The sequence below is a fragment of the Anopheles moucheti genome, chromosome 2 (assembly GCF_943734755.1).
Source record: "Anopheles moucheti chromosome 2, idAnoMoucSN_F20_07, whole genome shotgun sequence".
Taxonomy (NCBI): Eukaryota; Metazoa; Arthropoda; class Insecta; order Diptera; family Culicidae; genus Anopheles; species Anopheles moucheti.
In genome coordinates this window covers 73,943,100-73,962,766 of record NC_069140.1, presented here as the reverse complement: position 1 = coordinate 73,962,766, position 19,667 = coordinate 73,943,100, and the positions used below count along the sequence as shown (strand labels likewise).

The following is a 19,667-nucleotide window of genomic DNA, read 5'->3' as shown; positions in this document are numbered from 1 at the left end:
CAATTGTTACTTTTAAATACAATTCAGCTTGTCTTTTGTTTGTTTCGCATCATATCACTAATGTATATACTTTCAATGCCTTTTGTTTACGGTTTGTTTGTTTTTCCCAGAAACGCTCTGTTACATTTTTCCTTGCTCCTTCTTTTTGAACGTTTTACAAGCCTTTGCTGTGAGTTGGAGTGTAAAAACGATTGTATGTGTCTTCTTCGTAAAAATACTTAGTCGCGTGGAATGAAACGCTGGAAAGAACTGGTGGAAAGTACCGGGGGCAAGTATAATATGTTGCATTTACTTATGGTATTCTAACGTACCGTTAAAGAACTACGATAGAGCTGCGCTTACAAACTAATTGCACAAGACATATAATGGAAAAAAAGAAAGACGGCTTGTGGTTTAATAATTTAAGAAAAAAAAACAAATAAAAGTCCCAACCGTTGTGGCTGGATCTGGTTTAAGATCGGCTTGATCGAGACGGGGGGCACGATCCTTTTGTCCTGCATGTCGAAAGCATATCTAACTAGAGCTTTTTATTCTTTCCAAATCAATCAGCTTAAGTTTTGCTTTGCGTCTTTGTTATGATAGTCGCTTGACCTTGCTTGCCATAATATGATCTTTTTCCCGGGGGAGATATATTTATTAGCTCATATGCGCCAAGAAGAGCTCACTCACTTATTCCTTATAGTATCTCATAACTCACTCTATGTACGTAACCAAGAGAGTCGCGCCACTTATAACGTGTGCATAGTAGGCTATGATAGTCAACCCATGCTATGCTTTATCATGACAGTATACTGTTTGAATGTTTCATATCAGAAAACCGGCAAAAATAGAAAAAATAGAATGATACAAAAGCATCTTGATACAGAACAGATATTTTCAAAGTTCACGATAAACAAAATCGTAAGCGACGAACCCTTTTCTGTTTGCAAATGATAATAAAAAAATATTGTAAAAAAATTCAAAAGACTTTTATGCTGCTTGCTACCTGAATTCGATCCTACACTTAAGAACACTTAAGTAAGAATAAGTGTAATAGGACAGTTCCACTATAAACAGTGGATGGGGAACTCTACTTTCTCATGTCCTTTCTTGCTTTGTAAATGTATGCTTCAATTAAATCGAATGCACACAAGAGCGCGGGACGCCCTTTTTACGCGCGTCGCCATCTGCTAAATATAATATCTACTACACATATCGTTCGGTACGTGTCATTATTGCTTATTGGATCGCATGGAAACGTAAGAGTCTATCGCCTATATTGGAAGTACAAAGACCTTTGTTTTACTTAAAACCTTTTCGCTCTTAAACCTTCCATAAAAAAACCACGAGACGGCGTAATATATTACCGGAAGAGCACTTACTTATCGAGGTCATCATGCGATGAGCATGACAGCTGTCCAGCCAAAGTAGCACTTTGACTCTTCCTGCTGCGACGATCCCGCTTTACTGCCGATCCCCGTTCGGCCCCGTACGGATCGCGGGAGGAACTCGGACCGATAAAATCATCCCCACTGTCGTCATCGCTTTCCGCCTCATCATCCTCCTCGGTCGAGGATGGCATTCGCTGGCGACGTTTCTTACGCTTTCGAGACGCTTGCTGTTTCTGCTGTTGTTTTGTGCGCCCTCCTGAACCCGCACCAAAGCTCTCTAGCTCCGAATCCAACTGTTCACGTTTAGTAACAATACCGGCTCGCAGTTCATCGTAAGTATCCTTTTCCTGCTTTGGATTTACCAAAATCGGTATCGAACTATCCTTTCCAAACCCGACCGCCAATCCAACGCGACGGGTTTTCTTGCTCTCCTCTGTGCCAGTGCCACGGTTTTTCTTGCCGCCTCGTTTGAGCGGCGCTTTACGCCCACCGGCTGTCTTCTGCTGACAGTGGAAGATGTGCTTCGAGATGGCGCTCTTGTTTTTAAACGGACGGCCACAGAAGTTACACACTACCTCGACGCCATCCATTTCGTGCAAGCGTGCATGCTTGGAGTAGTTGCTCGGATCGGTAAATGCCTTGCCACAGATCTCACACTGGTACGGACGGTAGCCGATGTGTCGGTACGTGTGCGCCCGAAACTGGTCCTGGCGAGCAAAGATTTTACCGCACACACCGCACGAAATGCCCTTAAAGTCAGGCTCACTTTTTGCGTGCATTGTCTTGTGACGCTTCAAATCGTACGAACGCTCAAAGTCCTTGCCGCACTGATCGCATATGTGTGGTTTCGGTAACGGCTGCTGGTTGTGACGCCGCACGTGCTTGTGCAGGTCGCCCGATGAGATAAACGCGAAGCTACATTCTAGCACCGGACACTTGAACGGTCGATGACCGGTGTGTATGCGAATGTGTCGCGTCAGATCACCGGTTTGCACGAAGGTACGTCCACAGTATTCGCATGAGCGTCGCTTAATGGCTGCGTGTACCGTGCCGAGGTGATCCTTGATCGCCAATTTACCCGTAAACTGACCACCGCAGATCGTGCAGGTGTAGTGCGTTTCACCCGTCATTTCCGACTCGAGCATAGTCACCTTGGCCGTCTCGAATGGTGTCAGCTTGTCCGACTCATCCGGGTCCGGTTTTACCACCTTCGTTGTTTCCATGACCGGCGACGTTATCATCGATTTACGGTTTGCTTTGTTGCGTTTCTTAGTACTCGATAGTGGTGTATCTGTATCATCGGTTGGCACGGTCTCGTCGTCCGCTTCCACCAGATTACGATTGTTTACTTCGGAAGCTCGGTATTCCACTTTCACGTTTGTGACAACGGGCAGAACCAAATCATTCTCCCCTGTTCGACTGTCGCTTGACAGTGCCGTGTACGATGGTCCTGTTTCGGTTAATGGTGCATGCTCATCAGCACTGAATGGAGTAGATTTTCTTTTCCGTCCACTGGAAACTTTCGTTTCGACAGCTACAGCTGGTTGAATTTTTGAAATTTCGTCCACCTCGGTGTCATCCTGTGTAATTTCTGCACTAACTACTGCTTCAACCATTGCTGCGGCGGCTGCAGATATATCCTGTTCCGTACTGAATTCATTCGCTACAATGTCACCATTTACGACCGGCAGTACCGGCACGTGCGGTTCCGCTCCATGCACATCTGCAAGAGGGAGCGTTTCATTTTCAACATCGCGATCAACGGACGACGAAAGCAATTGCGCACTCTGGTTTTTCAGATCGATGCCGTGATATTTTATCAAGTGCTTTTTGTACCACATCTCAGTCTTGAAGCACATTTCACATTTGGGACACTGAAATTCTTCTCCGCTCGAAAGGGCCACGTGTTGTGCAGCTTCGGCTGCTTCAGCCGCTTCCTTCGCTTTTGCGGATGGTTTCCGTGTTGCACGTACAGTTCGCTTACTCTTACGGCCCACCTTTACATCATGTTCCTCCTCTTCGTCATCGTGCTCGTTGCCAACGATATCGCCTCCTGCGATGGTCACTCTACGACTAACAGCACGACTCCTTTGTTCCTTTTCTTCCTTCACCGCCAGCTGTGATTGTGATTGCTCTTCCTGCTGAAGTTTGCCCTGCTCAGCAGGCGTACTTGGAATGCTCAAACAAGATTTGGAACGTTCTTTTAGCTTTTTACTTGCATTCTTCGTGCCAGATTCATTTACCGATTCGATCCCACTATCACTAGCCGGTGAAGATTCTTTTTCCGTACCCGGGTCCATATCCGCTAGGACGGTCGTTTGTTTCGCTACACTCGCACCTTCTTCCAACGACGAAACGGACGACTCACCACCATCACCACTAGCAACGCTTCCTTCTCTTGTCTTTCCCACAGGCGGTCGAGGTTGTACGGTGATCTCATCCTGTAAGTTGCTGAGCCCGTTTACTACCGTATCGTTTGAAACTCCGTTTGGAACACTGGCGACTGGTGCAGGTACCATTTGCTCAGTCTTATTTTCAGTTATATCGTTTGCTACATTTACTTCAACAGTACTTGAAACAATTTCGTCGGCCGTTACAGTTCCCTCTGGTTGTGTGGCGGATACAATCGCTTCACAGCTCTCAGGCTCACCAACGTTACGATCTTTTTGTTGCTTGCGAGCAACCTTTGCCGGGGCGAACAGGGCCGCCACTGATATGTACCCTCGTTTTTTAGATGATTTTTTCACTTCTTCAGCTTGCGATTGGTCGCCGATCTTAATACTGCCGTCCAAATCGGTTGCCCCAGGTGTTGCAATCATTGAAGAGCTACTGCTGATTGTTTCTGGTTCTTGTGCTGATGCTAATTCCGTCGGTACTGTAGCCGAGGCAACGGGTTTCTGATATGATGCTTTTGGTGGACGACCTCGTCCTCGTTTTACAATCACTGCTTTTTGCTCGACAGCTAAAAATAAAGCGAAAAACGGAAATAAATAAATTATCAAACTTTATGAAACTGTTCAGAAAAATATTTATGAAAACTATGAAAATCATTTTTCTTTACCAACAGCAAATAGGAAATGGAGCAGCATGGTGCTTCACTCACATTGACCCTGCACCAATTTCACTATTTCATAAATCAACACTAACCTTTACAAATGTATTCTTTATTGACCGTACATCGGCGAAATCTCATTTAACGACAAACAAACAAACGCACTGACATAAAAGCACATTTATGTCGCAGATGACAAGAGGTTGCCCGAGAAGCATTTTCGTATTTGTACGAACCACCAGGCAGCTCCATTTTGTTTTTTTTCACGCACACTTGATCGAACCAGGTGCTGACGTCGGCACAGAACATTTACCAATAAGAAAAAAGAGCAACCGCAGCAACACACCGCACACTGTTGTGCGGAGAGTACAGGGTGCCTATACATACGTACGCTGCCTTGCGGCGTTTCTATAATATGAACGTCACACACGTTCTACATATCATAACCGGCCGGTTTGGTTAAATGTATTGGTGCGGAAAGGCGCATACTCACACACGCAAGTGTTAGCGGAAAGAACAGCAATTCATGTATTGGATTAATTATGTATGTGCTAAATTAATTGCAGTTGAAAGTAACTTTTTTTAAATAACATTGATAAAATTCAATTCACAAATATTACTTAAGGCACATTATTAAATATACTCACAGAAGTATAAATAAATAAAAGAGTACAAAATTTATGATACTCAAAAATGTAATAAAATACTGTGCCATATTTAAATAATTTTATCATTTTTCTATAAACAAAACTGCATTCTGTTGAACAAATAAGGAATAAGAGAGTAACCTTGACGCGTTACCAATACCTACCGGCAGTTACGGCTACATTAACAGCCAGTGATGGAGACGCCATTTCCTTCATTGTCCCATCCCGCAGCTGTTGCGTACCATTCGTCATGGGGCGCTGAATTTCATCATCCTTGCCATGTTGCCTTTCGCCAGCGTTTTCGATGCCGTTCTCAAGCGTGCCTTTCGGAACAACAGCAACAGATGAAACAGTTGCCGCTTGCTCTTCAACCATCGCAGTTACAATATCGCCCGATCGTTCGGTGGACGCCATTGCCGGCTGCAGCGATACCGTCCTCTCCGTGGAAGCCATGATGGTTGCCGATTTCTCGATGGGTTCTTCCACTACGGCAGCTATGGAGGGCTTGATTTCGATGAGGGGCGTTGTTGCTAGTGCAGGAGATGGCGGTGGTGGTGGTGATGGTACCACTGCATCCGGTTCCGCGTTCTCCTCCTCCCGTTCCTCGGTGATGGGTTCTTGTTTGAGCTGTGTCAGCAGGACGGGCGGTTGCTGTTGCTGTTGCGGTTGAGCTTCAGCCGCTACCCTAATGGCGACCGGCTGTGTCGGTGTTGGTGGAGATCGTAGAACCGTCGCCGGTACAAACTCACCCAGCCGTCCAGCTTCGGAAACATGTGCGGGACGTTTCGGTGCCGGCGGTGTAACCCGATCCGCGTGCTTTTCGCTGGTGGTTCGTCCATCGACCAACGAGAGTGACCGTTTCATACCGCCATCGGAGACAATTTTTGGCTGTTTGTTCATGTTACTGCTGCTGCTGCTGGATGGAACGTTGTGCAGCGCAAAGTTTAGCATCGGTGCTTGCTTAATGCACATCTTGGGCCGCGGTGCTGCCGGTGTCGTTGGTTTTTCCGCTTGCTTCTGTGCCTTCAGCTGCTGGTTACACTGCAACTGCTGCTGGTATCGCATGAATTGATGCTGCCGGAGCAACTCGTGCTGGGTCTGATACCAATCAATACTGCGGGATATCTGCTGCTGTTGATTATGTTGTAGTTGCGCGTTAAGCGTTAGTTGAAAATCAGTCATCGATTTTAAGCTAGATTGCTGCTGCAATAACACCAACTGCTCAGGTGATAATTCCTTCATGAGATTCATCTGCTGTAGCAGTGCCTGCTGTTTAAGCCTCATCTGCTGAAGCCTTTGTGGTTCATGCAGTTGCTGCTGCTGCTGTTGATGTTGCTGGCGTTGTAGTTCTTGCTGCTGATGTTGCTGGCGTTGTAATTCTTGCTGCTGCTGTTGCTGACGTTGTAGTTCTTGTTGCTGTCGTTGTAGTTCTTGCTGCTGCTGTTGCTGTCGTTGTAGTTCTTGCTGCTGAAATTGCTGGCGTTGTAGTTCTTGCTGCTGAATTTGCTGGCGTTGTAGTTCTTTCTGCTGATGTTGCTGGCGTTGTAGTTCTTTCTGCTGAAGTTGCTGGCGCTGTAGCTCTTTTTGCTGATGTTGCTGGCGCTGTATTTCTTGTTGCTGAAGTCGTTGGCGTTGTTGCTCTTGCTGCTCTTGCTGCTTTTGCTGCTGCTGCTGTTGCTGCTGCTGCTGCTGCTGCTGCTTTTGCTTGGTTTGCTTCAGTCTAGCTTTCGGATGAACCTCGTTCTGTTTCTTTTGCTGTTGTTGATGTTGCGCTTGTTGCCGTACATGCTGTTGATGTTGTTGTTTTTGCTGCTCGTGCTGTTGCTGGAGGTACATCGGTAACGGCTGGCTTTTGGTCTTGCCGCCCACTGGTTCCAGGGTTACGATCGCTCGTTCTTCTTGCAAGCGTTCTCGTGATCGAACCATCGACAATACGGATGATGGTGGATCCGGCTTAGCAGGCGGCTCATCGACGATGCCTCCTTTGGTGTCGATGATTTCCACCGGACCGACGTACAGCGTCTGCACACCGTCATCGAACTGTACGGTAATTTCGCTGAGAAAATCATCATCATCCTCCATCACTGACGGTGCGGCCGCTACCGGAGGGTTGATAACCGGTTGCCCGCCCGATGGAGACGCATACAGTGCGGACTGTTGCATGCGGTGTGATGGTTGATGTGGATGTTGGTATTGTTGGTGCTGGTGCTGCTGCTGAAGGTAACCACCTGGACTATGCCCTATGTTCGTGGTGGGTGCGTACATTCCGTACACTGTTTTGGGCATACCGGAGGAATGATGGCTGTGGCGGCGATGATGATGAGCTTGACCACCGCCGTTCGTTGGAGCCTTGGCGGCCGATGGTGTTCTGTAGTTTAAGGTCGCCATACCGTGGCTGACGTACCGGGTGCGTTGGCATCGATTGATATAAATACTAACACCAACCTAAACTACACTGCTGCACCTGGAGTGCGCTGAACGGAATGGACGGTATTCGATATTGTCTTTGAGTTACACTTTCGTTAAACAGAAAACCCGTATGAAGCATATAAATTGTTAGAAAAATAAAAAAAACGCTAATGTATACACTGGCGTCCTCCGCGCCTATGTCAACGTTGCCGCCATTAGCCGTGACTGTCAACTACACACACGCGAAACACGGGACGACTGAAATGAAATGCGTATGGTCATGTAGGGCTGTACACACACACACATACACCAGGCTCGTTTATAGGGTTTTGTTTATCTCTCCGCGTTATATTGGCAGATGGGGTAAAGGAAGCAGAGATGGAATGATGGCGACATCAACCGATGAGCGCAGGGCACTGGAGGTTGTTGTCTGTGGCTGCTGCTGTTGCACACTGTTGACTCTACTATTTGCCAGTGTGATCGAGAGATCGAGTCGATGGGCTTAGCTCGCCGTACGTTTGTATGTGTGTTTATGTTCCCGTTTTGTTTTTTATGCTGTCGTTTTTATGTTTTTTGCACACTTCCTCTATCCCATTCCATTTAGCTCCAGCTCCAGCAGGATGTGGCGTCTCTGTCTCTCGTATACGTTCCGATCGCACCGTTGCATCGCTTCTCTTTCTTGCTTCTCTGGTTCTGTTGTTTCCTTTGCACTGTGTGGTTCTTTTTGCTTTCTTCGGTTCGTGTCTTTCGTTCCGTTGTAAAACTTCGTCGCCACAATGCACTACACCCTCATCCTCGCACCCTTCACTCTACACTCACCTACACACACACCCAATCTCGCAATTCCGATGGGTACTATGGTTTTGTTACTTTTGTAAAACCTTTCCTGTTAACGCCATCACCACCGCACCAGATGCTGTCCACACTGTTCGGTGGAATGTTTCTTCATCTTCATCATCACCTTTTTTCACTTCTTCTGACTCACACTGTGTGTGTCGTAAAAATTGCCTTCTTTTGCTTGGCCCTCGGCGGAGCACAACGAGCCCGAACAAGGGGGGCAAACAACTCTCACACACATACACACACGCAGGCAGATCACGTATGAGGATAACTCAGCACAATGAAAGTATCAAACATGTCGGAACAATGGCACATACGCAATGGAACATACGCACTACTCGAAATTTAAAGAACCAGATTTTTCCACCACGCTGGCAAACTATCACCCACTTTTCCTTGTGGCCATTACCGTCTATTTCACTATCCACAAAGTGCGCATTACGCCCCACACACGGGCGTGACAAAAAAAAACCGAACCCCAAAAAGTGGAATGTATGCAGAGGCAACACTTTAACGCTACGTCGTGCCGTGTGGTGTCACACTACCATTTCGTTGGGCAAATCGTTTGCGTCCATCTGTACGCTTTGCACGGCACAAAACTAACAACATACTAACGGCAAACTAAAGTACAACTAAAACAGGTAGCTGTGGGGGAGAAAACTGAACTGCAACTGAAGAAAAAACCAACGAAAAATGGGAAACGCGTTCACGCGAAATGAAGCACACAGGCGACGCACCACTACTGCGAAAGCGCGGCGTCAGACCTTTTTTCTGTGTTGCTCAGTGACTGAGAAACGAAAAGAACACAAAACGCTGGCTCGCTAGCGGAAGAAAGCAACAGGTTGTTTGTATGTGTGTGAGCTTTCGAACGGTTTTGTTGGCACGCACACCATCGCACAAGATGGCGTGTTGATAAAGAACGCGTTTCGCCGTGCGTCGTGCAGTAATTCGTGCTCGAATGAAACCGTACAGGCGACGCTCGACTTTAGCACGTATTAAATTACGCCAAATTATGCTGTGAGCACGTAATTTAGCGCATAATCAAAGTATAAGTTAAAAATTGACCAAGAAATTCTGAACCAAATTGTGAAGAAAACATTGAAATAAGCAGTTTAAAGAAATTTAAACCAAATCTTGAACGATTTCGCCAAAAATCAGCCACTTAACGAAGGCAAGTGTCAAACAACCATTTTAACGAGTTTTTTTTAACGAAAACAATGTTTTCGCCCGAGTAATAATACAAACGAACCGTTAAAAACAACAAATGATGAATTTATTTCATTACTAGCTAATCGGCCCGGTTACAGGGCTATGCAACAGAATTCCGTGATGTACGCAAACTCAAAGATGTTTAAAAAGAGGTTTTCTTCCCAATTGGTGGAAGTTGTTAATTTTATTTTATTTAGTTTAATAACTCAAATTTCTCACCTCGAGCCACTATGGCGTTCATAAAAAAAACTATTTGGCAAAGCATATTCCAAGTCACATAGTGCTTTTGTTGTCGTATTAGGATTTAACGGACCTTGACCCTTAGTGCCTACATTCGTCTCCTAGTCTGTTATAGCCATTCGTATGATCTGGACATCTAGCGTCGTGTTTTATATATTTGATCATTGTAGTTGATAAGACCCGAACCTGGGTCAGTTATCACGAATGAAATGTACGTAAAAATATATGACCCGTCCTGTTTGCGTTCAGCTCCCACCTAGACTGTGATGCCCATATGCATCATATCATTTTAAAATGAGTACTCCAAATTACACTTAATCAATTCTTTACAATCTTGCGTCAGATTATACTCCATAATACTTGTTGCTTACTATGCATTCCTGCTTCTCGAGGGCACCGCACATAATTTCGTCGATAGTCGATGTCTTTCACAATTATAAAACTGCAACTGATTCTATATGCCTTAAGTCTAGTAGGCATTCACATTCATGTACCACTGATTACCCAAGTTTTTTCTGACTTTTTCCTCACACACAGTATATTTGAGTCATGCCTTTCCAGTAACAGGCACCACATTTCATATGGTGCCATTTAATCGGATGTGCCCGGTAGTGTATTTGGTAGCGGCGCAATTCGACAGGACCGGTACAAAATTACATACGGGCCAATCCAGGAACAACTATCCAGGTTACGGGTAAATCAAGTTAAAAAAGCCCAGAATTAGCAGGCCTGGATTTCTTGATTTTCCGCTCAGTATGTGTAATGGATTATTGAAGCACAGGCGATCTGCAAAAAAAAATATTATCCTACAAAATTCTTCTTGTCTCGTAAAAACTCCAAACATGGACGGCAACAATTCAGTAATCGCAAACCCAAATTATCCGTTAAAGTTCAATGATCATGATGATGATGGAAGGCAGTTCTATTGGCTGATGTGGTTTGAACTAACGATTGTTGCCTATGATTTTACCGAGATTTTCATTCAAAAGAACTTTTCTATTTGCATTTGATGGCGTTTTAGCCATTGGGACTTCTGCGTCTTCAGACTCAACAACAGCTCCTGAAACACTCTCGCTTTTCTGTTAGTAGAAAACATCGAATCAAACAGTAAAACAGCTTCTTTAACAGCTTTATAAGTTGCTGTAAAACATGGTATTATTTTCAATGCTGCTATTTTCGTGTATTCAATGACCATTTCTGGTCTTCCGTGATTTGGAAGCGTTGGGACGGCCCGGTGGCTTGTTGGTAGCGACGCCGGTCTTCACAGGAACGGACCGGGACCAAAATTCCCATCCAGGACCAATCCCCCATACTTTGAACTGAATATTCAGCTACGGGTAAACAAAGACGCAGAAAGCCAGAAATGGCAGGCCCAGACCTCTTAAGATTGTTGTGCCGATAGAAGAAAGAGTAGTGAGTGCTGCGTGCGGGGGTACGGCTCGAATAGGGTTTTGTACCAGTTTTGTTGTTTAAGAAACCATTCACCCTGTATCACCTGCCAAAATTTAAATCTTTTTGACAATTAAACAATTAAAAACATTCTTAAATAGCGCGTCTGTGGACGTCAATACGTGTAACAAACTTCCATTTGGTAAATCAATAGTATACATGGAAAAACATATTGTTGGCGAGAGAATCTTAGAAGGCGTTGAAAAAAGAAATGTGAAATCAAAAATGATCCATGGATGTGGGAAATAATGTTAATAAAATTTGTATAGCGATTCGGAGTTTGCATTGACTTATTAAACTCGATCGTTCGAAACACATGGTTCTGGTAACTAGCAGTAGTATTTTACGTATATCGTATTCCGGATCTCTCTCGAAAACATATTTTATACTTTAAAATTCGTATCGGTCAGCAAGAAGACGATACAATGCCATCAATTATTTGATGATTTGTTTTTGTTAAACAAAATCAATAATACAAATTGTGATAAATCTAGCTCGTTTATTTAGATACGTTTCTCCTCTTGCTTTTTCCTCTCTGTTACCATCAAAAAACAGTTGGCAGGTTTGATAAAATACTCTTTGGCTAACCAAAACATAGTGGAACCTGTGTTTTTTGTTGCGGCAGCTTAGAATCAATTTACTTCGATGATTGGATTTCAGTTTATTTGGTTTAGATTGTACAGACGGTTTTGCTCCGTTTCGTTTACTTGTTACGGCCTTGACAAGACACCATTTGCATCTATTCCTTCACACACACAACTAGATACTATACCCACTTATATGACTAAAGCCCTTTCTAGCTATTTATTTTATTGTTTTCTCCCCTTGTTTTGCACAGGCGAACGGGGAAATAATGGTTATAAATTGACTAAAACAAGAAAGATAAAACAAATCTACACATACGCGTTCAATCGTAAACTGGCTCTATCTTGATCATCGATATATCATCGTCCAAGAATTCTTCTTCATGGGTTGTCCCATCGTCCTTTGACTGTTCGGAGTTTAGTTTGAGATCGTTTAGGGTGGACGCACTGGTATAACTGCTATCGGCTCGAAAAGACGATGAAGATGGATTAACCAGCAGCCCTGCATGCTGTACCGTATCGTATAAATCATCATCACTGCTGTCGTGTTTCTGGTGCTCCTTCAGCATGTGTTTGGCCAGCTGAGCCGGTTCGCTAAAAATTTGCGGACATTCGTCGCACTGTATCAATTGCACCTGCCGGTTTGTATCGGACACATTATTGACCACTTTTCGATGCGTTTTCAAATGTACGTTTAATTGCTTCAGCTCCAAAAATTTGGCTGAACAGATTCGACACTTGAAGATGATCGAGCCATGACTACCGGGTTGGACACGCTGCGAAGAGTGGATAAGCTGGTGGCGCAGCAACGTTCCTCGATACCCGAAACGATAATGGCACACTTTACAGCCGAACGGTTTCGATTTGTCGTGGTTCTTTCGCATGTGCATGGTTAAGTAACAGTTGTATGGGAACTTTTTATGGCACAGTTCGCACTGGAACTGAGATGGTTCTTCGCAAGGGGTTGTCGCTGCGGCGCCAGATGCGGACCGCCGATCAGTACTGGAGGGAATGTCATCGATGGGTAACAGGCCGGCAGTGATATGCCCATCGTTGTCCAGCGACTCATCATGATCCAATGGTTCACCATCGTCAATATCTAAAATGAGAAACAACATTAAAACAAAAGTTTTAAAAAGATAAACTTACAGTGATTTATTATATATAATGTACAATTGCAACTGTACAAAAGAGTGTGATGTAATAAATGCACTGAAACGAACTGATGAAATCATCTAAATAATCGTAAGGTAAAATGTAAAAATGAAAATATTCATATATTTCATACATTTTTTTTTAATTAGAATTAATAAACTAGAATGAAACAGTGAACCGTGAACATTCTCTTTTTACCTCAAGAAGAACGGTATTGTAATATTTATCTTTATATGTCCATAAAATGATTTATCGTTTTTAAAATAAAACATAATCTCAAAGGCTGCATACAAAGCAAAACAAAATGTTAAAATTATAACAGAACCAAGAGCAATGCAGCCAGCATAAATCATGACTAGAAAAATGAATCTGAAACAAAAACAGAACAATGCGCACATTGTACATTAGTTGTGCACAAGTGCGACGGTGCAAATGTACGAACAAAAATCAATATAAGAATAAACAACTAACAAATGAATGGCCCCGTAATACAGTGCGGCACAACCACTTGATTAGTTTAGCAATGCAATACGGACATCAAAAGGTACACGCATTTATTTACAATTTTCCAACTTCTTGCATTCATGCAAACATCAACTTAACCACGATCCACCCATTTCCCCAGTCCAGCCCCTTTAACGAATTCACTGAAACCCCAAAAGAACCCGATGAACGGTCGACGAAATTGGCCGGTTGTGAAGAAACGTAAAACAAAGCACCAGACCAGGCGTTCTTATGTTCACACATAAAAGGGCATGTGACCGAATGGGAGAGGGATGGGAAAACTCCCCGGGAAACAGGGTTTGGGTTTGGGAAGGGTGTAAAATGTGAGTGCATAAAACAGGTTTTAAGTTTCGTAGGAATGTATATTTTTGTGTGTTTTATAGGGTTTATAACGAATAGGCAGAGTAAACACCCGGGTGCAGAAGAAGGGTGGTGGGCGTTAGGCGATTGTCCTAAAGATAAACTAACAAAATGGATATGGGAAAAAATTAAAGCCTTTCGAGGTTTAGCAACATTGGACACAAACAGCATAAAGCACCAACACCAATGTAAAAAGCTATTGATTATTAACTACACAAAGTGTACGATTGTTGGATGAGTAGCAAAGTTATATCACAGGGTTTTCAGGTTACAGTTTTACGTCCATATGTTACAACTAAAAACTTAAGTTTCACCTTCTGCGCTCGAAATATTCATTCTGACTTTTGACTATTCTTACAACTTACGGAAATCTTCTAGAACAATATTTGAACAATACAGTTCAGCTATTGAACTTGAATAATGATTATAATATATTTGTCTGTTTGAATGAGAATGTTACGCATTTACAGTGCAAATATGGATTTGTTGCATGTACTCTGTACTTCAACTGACTCTTACCAGCTGTTAGCTCTGTGAAATGTGGTTAATTTATCATTTTAATATTTGGATAAGGAAAAAGGTACATCTGTGTATTTGCTGGAGTGGGAAGGAATCATTCATTATGAGTTGTTTCATATTATTCCATACATTCAGAATTAATATCAAATGGTTATCGCAATTTTGTGATAATACAAAATACCTCTTTGGGCGATTGTAGTTGGAATAAAGAAAGAAATTAAAAAAATTACTTGAATTTGTCATCCTTAGGCACAAAGAAAAGCGACAAATCATTTAACAAAATTACTCATGTTCGACCCAAATTAAACAATCGTGAGCATGTTACAAAATGTTATGAATTTCACGTAAAAACAATGTACTTATTTTTCTGCAAACTTTTCTTAAGAAACAAATGATCATTGAAAACCCCTGTAAAATGTAAATTAAAGCTGTATTGTAACGCAATGTTGATGAATAAAGAAAAAAAAACAACACTAACCAAAGAGCAATCGTTTGCATTAAGTGGAAAATAAACAAAAATACAAAAGTAAAATAAAAAAAAGCCTTACACATACATAGCAAATAGACAATGACCCTGCACCACGCAATACAGTGAAGAAACAAGAGCAAAAAAATTACATAAAAATGGACAAACTTCAATTATTATCTACGAATTTTTTACCGCATGCAAAGGGCTATGCGCCGTGCTGTTGGTGGTAGTTTAGTACGTCGTAAAGATAGCGAGAACACGTCAGAAGAAACTAAACCAACCGCACACAACAATACAATACCAAACGAAAAATGATGACTTTTGCAATTTGAGACATAATATGCACTTGCACACTTATTGGAAGTTGTAGAGCAAAGTGCAGTGAACAGAATACACAATTGCCTTTATTGCAATCGAAACGAAACCACGAAACAAATGAAAATAAAAAAGGGAATACATTTTATCATGCGACACGAACTTATATTGGCTCGCTTCTTATCAATCCGGGAGGGTGAGATGCTTTTCCCTTGCAGAACCAACTCACCCGAACGTGAACACACACACACACAAAGGATACAGCAATGTGGCAAAGGTTCGGTAAAAGTTTCTCCATGTTCGTAGAAATGTTTTAACATTTGCTTCAAAGTAACTAAAATCAATCGATTTGACTGAAGCGAAAAACACGATACGGGTATGGGAAGCAACCCATTTCGTAGCTAATACCCTTTTTCCAGAACAAATACACAGAGAAGCAAACACACTATGAAACATGCCAACTACGATGATGGTGAAATCTGTATATCGATGTGGTTCTTTTTTCGTAAAGTCAGCTTTATCGCTTGTGTTTGGTGGTAAGGCCAACCGCATACATGAACCTTAATAAGGTTTCTCCATCAATTTCATGTTCAATTTTGAGGGGTTTTAGCTGACCAAACTGGAATGTGTTTGTATAACAGTTATCGAACATAAATCTTGAACCAACTCAAGCTAAAACTATTTTTAATCAAGTGCATGCAATGAAGGAAACAATACAGTTCCACAGGGAATATGAAATAAAAGAAAAAAGAGCAAAATGATTTAGCATGGTCAATCGATTGAAGGATTCAGAAAACAACAAAATGTAAAAAGAGCACCATAAGCAATACTCACAGTTCATTGCGGTCGTATCGGCTAGCAGTCGCTTTTTGCTCGGCCGTACAGAACTATCCATTAGCCTCATTTTCAATTCCGGCATATCGGAAAATCGTGGCATCTTTTTCGCCTGCGGATTACAACCAGTGCTTGGGCTGTTAGGTTCGCCAAGCTTCGATGACACGATGCCAACCTGTAGCCTTGCGTGCTTCTCTATCTGATGTTTCTTCAGCGCATCGCGTTCGTCAAACTCCATGTCACAGACTGGACACACGTACGCCATATCACTTGACGTTGGTGGCGGTATCGGTATCTTCCGTTTACCGCCCGGCACTAAACCACTTGGTCCACCGGATCCACTAACAGTCGGTGGGCTGTTATTGTTGATACTGGTATTGTTGTTATTGTTTGTGCCCGTAGCTGTACCCGTCTTCGCTACCGGCACCAACCCCAGCGCGAACGGTTCTAACACACAAGCCGATCGGTCAACCACTTCTGGCGATAGTGGCGGTAAGGGCGGCATATTTAGCTGCATCTGCTGCTGCAGTTCCTGCTTTACCATGCGCTCAAGATCTAGTCGCCGTTCCTTTTCCTTTTCGGCCGCCAACAGTTCGTGCATCTTCATGTGCGTATTCAGCACTGTTTCGCGCGCGAACGTTGCCTTGCAGATGATACATACGTACTCGCTGCGTTCGCGCTCATCCGGTCGTGCGCCACCTGCGACACGGTACACCTGGTGTGCCTTCTTCAGGTGCATCGTGAGTGCACGCTTGCCCGCGAATATTTCCTCACAACGGTCGCAAGGGAACTCACCTACCTCGGAACTGCCAGGCGACAGACCGGACTGTGGTTTCGTTTCGTGTACCTTGGCGTGCTGCGTCAGCTGCGGTTTGGTGGCGAACCGGTACAAACACACCTCGCACTTGAATGGCCGATTGTGCACGACGTGTACATTTTTGTGGCGCTTGAACCGTACGGACGAATTAAACACCTTCCGGCAGATCGGACAGGAGAACGTCATCTCGCCAGTACTATCGTTATGCGCTTCTATAACGTCTTCGCGCTTGATCTGGCCAGCACCGTGGGCGACTATCTTATGCCTCACCAACCGCAGATGGCTGGTGAGCGTGCAGAAACAGATGTCACACTTGAACGGTTTGGCCGGATTGTGCTTTTGCGCAATATGCATCCGGCACTGACTCTTGTACGGGAAGTCTTGTTTGCACAACCCGCACACATGATTACCACTGGCCTTGTCAACCTGGTAATGCTCCGCGATAAAGCTCTCCATCGGGTCCGGAATCGGGGGTTTCGTTTCCTCCAACAACCCGGGGTCTTCCTCTTCCCCCTCTCCCTGTTCGGTGCGCTGAATTAGCATTGAAACATCCGGATGTACACTAATGTTCTTGATCTCACCGCATGGATCGTAAGTCATGCTACTATCGTCTTCGGTTCTACTACCCGGTCCGTATTGTTCCTCGTACCCATCGTCGGGAGTTTCTTCCTTTACGCGGATAACACCATCGTTACCCACGATCGGTGTCATCGGTACACTCTCCGGTTTTATCACCTCGCTCGTTTGCGGTATCTTTGGTACCTTGGTGACTGTTCCCGGATTCTTCTGAGCTCGCAGCTCCTCGTCACTGGCCAGGGTTGTTTCGTACAGATCGTATGCCGTTAGTAGCTTCCATTGGCAGTTACGGCAAATTTGCTCCGGAAAGCCCTGTACCGTTTCGCGATGGTTCAGTGGTAGACAGACGGACAGTAGCATGGCGTACAGTGTCTTCTGATCGTACTCCGGAACCGGACTGTGAATGGATATCATCCGAGGACGGGTGGAGAGACAAATGCGACAAATTACTACCATCCTACCAACGGTTGGCCGTTGTGTTGATTCGTCCTCGGTCTGCACTGTGTCGGATGAGTGTTTCGTCGGTCCACTCTGCGCTTCCCGCGGTTCCTCCATGCTTGGTGTTCCGCGCAACCTAGCACACAACGAAAACAACACCACCCAAACAAACACTCTCGCTCGTCTGCGTATATGGCTTGATAAGCAAGCGATGTCGACCAGAAGCAGAACGACGTGTTCGAGTGCAGAAAGGTAGAACAGGAAACCAATGCACGGGAGAAAGAATTGTATTTTGCTAGCTTCACAGCTTGTTTTTCGACAAGTACAACAAATGCATTTGACACTTCAAGCACTTGTGACATGCTAGGCAGAAAGAAATTGCACGGTGCATTATGGCCACGGTAGTGTCGCACGCAGTACCACTGTGCGTCGGACGTTTTGTCGGAGAATGGCATATGGATGCCGCTGCCCAAGCTCCAAAACGGCACATGAAAAGACGTCCTTCCGCGGTCTTTTCGGGGACGCGGGTTTTCCCGGGTTATAGCGGTCCGCTATAATAGCGTATCTCGGGGAGTGCCTGTATTTATCGCCTTTGACCTCGGCCACGGAAAAAGTGTTTTCTTTGGTTTATATGGTTTGAGATAAACACAGTGCGATATTTGTGAATCATTTCAGATACGGTAAACGCTTCCGATGATGCCATTTTACCATCTGACTTTCTCCTTCGAGCCTTTCTGGAAAAACTTTCTCCTTCGAAAAACTGCATCGAATCGGCAATAGCTTAGAAACTTATCCATGATGTGTTATCAACTAACCGAGGATTAGAAAATGTTTAATGTTTTGCAATCCGAAATAACACAGGTGTGTCATCGTTCCAGTATTATACAAATAGTCATTTCGTCAAGAATAAGACCAATAGGGACAAATGGAATAATATTATAAAAGAATGTTTGCAATCCTGCAGACCCGGTGGAAGAGGTACAACATCATGATTATACCTGCCTGTGTAATAGGACATTGCACTCCTTTCTTTTAAATAAAAGCTTGCCTCGTGCAACCGCAGTGCTAAAACACGCTACCTGTAAAACGTACATGTATTTTTCATTCATTCTATTTCATTTCATTTCTATTTTAAGCCAACAACTGTGTGCATTGATATAGCTGATGTTGGTAACTTGTGCGTTGTTTTGGCTGTCATGCCATATGAATATATTACACAAATAGTCATTTCGTCAAGAATAAGACCAATAGGGACATATGGAATAATATTATAAAAGAATGTTTGCAATCCTGCAGACCCGGTGGAAGAGGTACTGCATCATGATTATATCTGCCTGTGTAATAGGACATTGCACTCCTTTCTTTTAAATAAAAGCTTGCCTCGTGCAACCGCAGTGCTAAAACACGCTACCTGTAAAACGTACATGTATTTTTCATTCATTCTATTTCATTTCATTTCTATTTTAAGCCAACAACTGTGTGCATTGATATAGCTGATGTTGGTAACTTGTGCGTTGTTTTGGCTGTCATGCCATATGAATATATTACACAAATAGTCATTTCGTCAAGAATAAGACCAATAGGGACATATGGAATAATATTATAAAAGAATGTTTGCAATCCTGCAGACCCGGTGGAAGAGGTACTGCATCATGATTATACCTGCCTGTGTAATAGGACATTGCACTCCTTTCTTTTAAATAAAAGCTTGCCTCGTGCAACCGCAGTGCTAAAACACGCTACCTGTAAAACGTACATGTATTTTTCATTCATTCTATTTCATTTCATTTCTATTTTAAGCCAACAACTGAGTGCATTGATATAGCTGATGTTGGTAACTTGTGCGTTGTTTTGGCTGTCATGCCATATGAATATATTAC

General features: G+C 43.6%; 1 protein-coding gene across 1 annotated transcript; it reads right to left on the bottom strand.

The window, feature by feature from the left end:
- Positions 1–430: 430 nt before the first annotated feature.
- On the bottom strand, positions 431–18,079 carry LOC128298975 (uncharacterized). The gene is made up of 6 exons (XM_053034806.1): positions 15,957–18,079; positions 12,136–12,899; positions 9,323–9,333; positions 6,807–7,464; positions 5,234–6,686; positions 431–4,332 (listed from the first exon to the last, which is right to left on the bottom strand). The coding sequence occupies exons 1-6, from the start codon at positions 17,902–17,904 to the stop codon at positions 1,358–1,360; spliced, it is 7,809 nt and encodes a 2,602-aa protein (XP_052890766.1). The 5' UTR covers positions 17,905–18,079; the 3' UTR covers positions 431–1,357.
- Positions 18,080–19,667: the final 1,588 nt, after the last annotated feature.

Coding starts and splice junctions, on each gene's coding strand:
- LOC128298975 (XM_053034806.1), bottom strand. CDS start 17,904: ATGGAGGAACCGCGGGAAGCGCAGAGTGGACCGACGAAACACTCATCC. Junction 6,687..6,806: donor AGCAAAAGAAACAGAACGAG/GTTCATCCGAAA, acceptor CAACGACTTCAG/CAACAAGAAATACAGCGCCA. Junction 4,333..5,233: donor TAATGTAGCCGTAACTGCCG/GTAGGTATTGGT, acceptor CTTTATTTTTAG/CTGTCGAGCAAAAAGCAGTG.